Genomic DNA, 1747 nt, shown 5'->3' on the forward strand with positions numbered 1-1747 from the left:
ATCTGTTGAGGAAGCCTGATGAAGATGGTGGGTATATATAGAGTTTCATTTGAGATAAAATTTATGTAAATTATTTTTCCGTATATATGCAACCTAAATATAACTAAAAAATGGTAGCATGTGAAGTTTCAAAGGATATTTGTGCATATGTAAAAAAAAGAGATAAAGATAAAATATATGTGACCGGAGTCACTGGACGGTTCATTTTAGGGGTAAAGCTAGGCATCAAGTTGAGATTCTTGTGTGTGTAATTAAAAGACCTCTGCTCTCTAGTAGTTAATGTCCTTGTTGCCATCAGATTACCGGTAAAGCAAATGCTTCCCCTGCAAAGTAATCCAAAACATCTCCGTGCCATGCCCATCAAATTAAACAAAGCCGAATTGTTAATCAAACAAGGACAAAGAAAGGCAGGCAAAAGATGAAAAAAGCGGTGACGTGGCCACCTGCAGCTAAGCTTAGCTTAGCTTCGATCGATGCCCATATATACATGAGTACACACACATCTCGCCTTGGGCACTCAGCCAGTAGGCAGCAGCTGCAACAATGGCGGATCACCGGAAGATCACCAGTGATGAGGAGGAGGCGGCGGTGAAGCCGACGAGGAGCTTCCGGTACGAGGACTACAGCACCAGGAGGGTGTTCCTGCGGAGCTACCCTCTCCAGTGGGACTGGGCGTCGCCGGCGCCGGGGGAGAAGGAGAAGCAGCAGCAGCAGCAGCAGGTGCAGGGCGTCGTCGCCGGCGGCGACGGGGAGGAGGATGACGATGAGTACGGCGGAGGAGGAGGAGACGAGCGCGGCGGGAGGAGGTGGCGGCGGCAGGTGGCGGTGGCGGTGGTGGAGTGGGGGGAGGAGAAGCTGCTCCTGCTCCGGCGGGTCAAGAAGAGGCTGGCGCTCTACCTCATCGGCTGCCACTACGCCGGCCACCGCGCCGCGCTGCCGTTCAAGTCCTCCTCCGCCTCCTGCACCGCCGCCATGCTCGCCTCCTCCCGCTGATCGATCGATCGGCCGCGCCATGGCGGACATGCCCATACCCACCAGCTAGCTTTGCAATCATCGGTCGGTCGATCTACACAGGTTAATTTCGCCATAGCTTTCGAATCTCCACGTACGCTGCTCTGTTTATCTGCTTCGAGGATATGCCTGAAAATTCATCGGTAGAAACGACGAACATCCGAACATGGCCTGTCTGTACGTGTATGTTAGTACAGGTAATTAATTAATGTAATAAGAAGTTCAGAGCTTGTAATGGGTGCTGGTTGTGTACATGTAAATTCTTCAGGACAAATCTTTAACATAGGGAGTTGGGGATTTTGTATGTATGATGTTGAATTGCAACAGGAAACGTTGCAGACAGATTAATAGGTGAAAATCTAGCTTTAGATACTTTTGTGTTAAGAAACGTGAAAAGTTCTTTTTTTGAGTTTTGAGCATGGCCTGTCTGTTTGTGTATGTTACTACAGGTAATTAATGTAACAAGAAGTTCAGAGCTTGTAATGGTGCTGGTTGTGTACATGTAAATTCTTCAGGAAATGTTGCCATAGAAAGTTGGGGATTTTGTATATGGTAGTATTGAATTGCAACAGGAAATGTTGCAGACAGATTAATAGGTGAAAATTAAGCTATAGCTTTAGATACTTTTGTGTAAAGAAATGTCAAAAGTTCTTTTGAGTTTTGAGCATACTCTGTAAGAGAGAAAAAAAGTGGTTTTGAGCAACTTTTACATAATAATAAAGTCGGGGACGGGACA

General features: G+C 46.7%; 1 protein-coding gene across 1 annotated transcript; it reads left to right on the forward strand.

The window, feature by feature from the left end:
• The first annotated feature begins 285 nt into the window (after positions 1–285).
• On the forward strand, positions 286–1489 carry LOC4340917 (uncharacterized). The gene has a single exon (XM_015785383.3). It carries the CDS (start codon positions 544–546, stop codon positions 991–993), a length of 450 nt encoding a protein of 149 aa, XP_015640869.1. The 5' UTR covers positions 286–543; the 3' UTR covers positions 994–1489.
• Positions 1490–1747: the final 258 nt, after the last annotated feature.

This window comes from Oryza sativa, chromosome 6, assembly GCF_034140825.1.
Source record: "Oryza sativa Japonica Group chromosome 6, ASM3414082v1".
Lineage (NCBI taxonomy): Eukaryota > Viridiplantae > Streptophyta > Magnoliopsida > Poales > Poaceae > Oryza > Oryza sativa.

What these genes read in the sequence shown, in the direction of transcription:
- LOC4340917 (XM_015785383.3), top strand. Translation starts at nt 544, where the DNA reads ATGGCGGATCACCGGAAGATCACCAGTGATGAGGAGGAGGCGGCGGTG.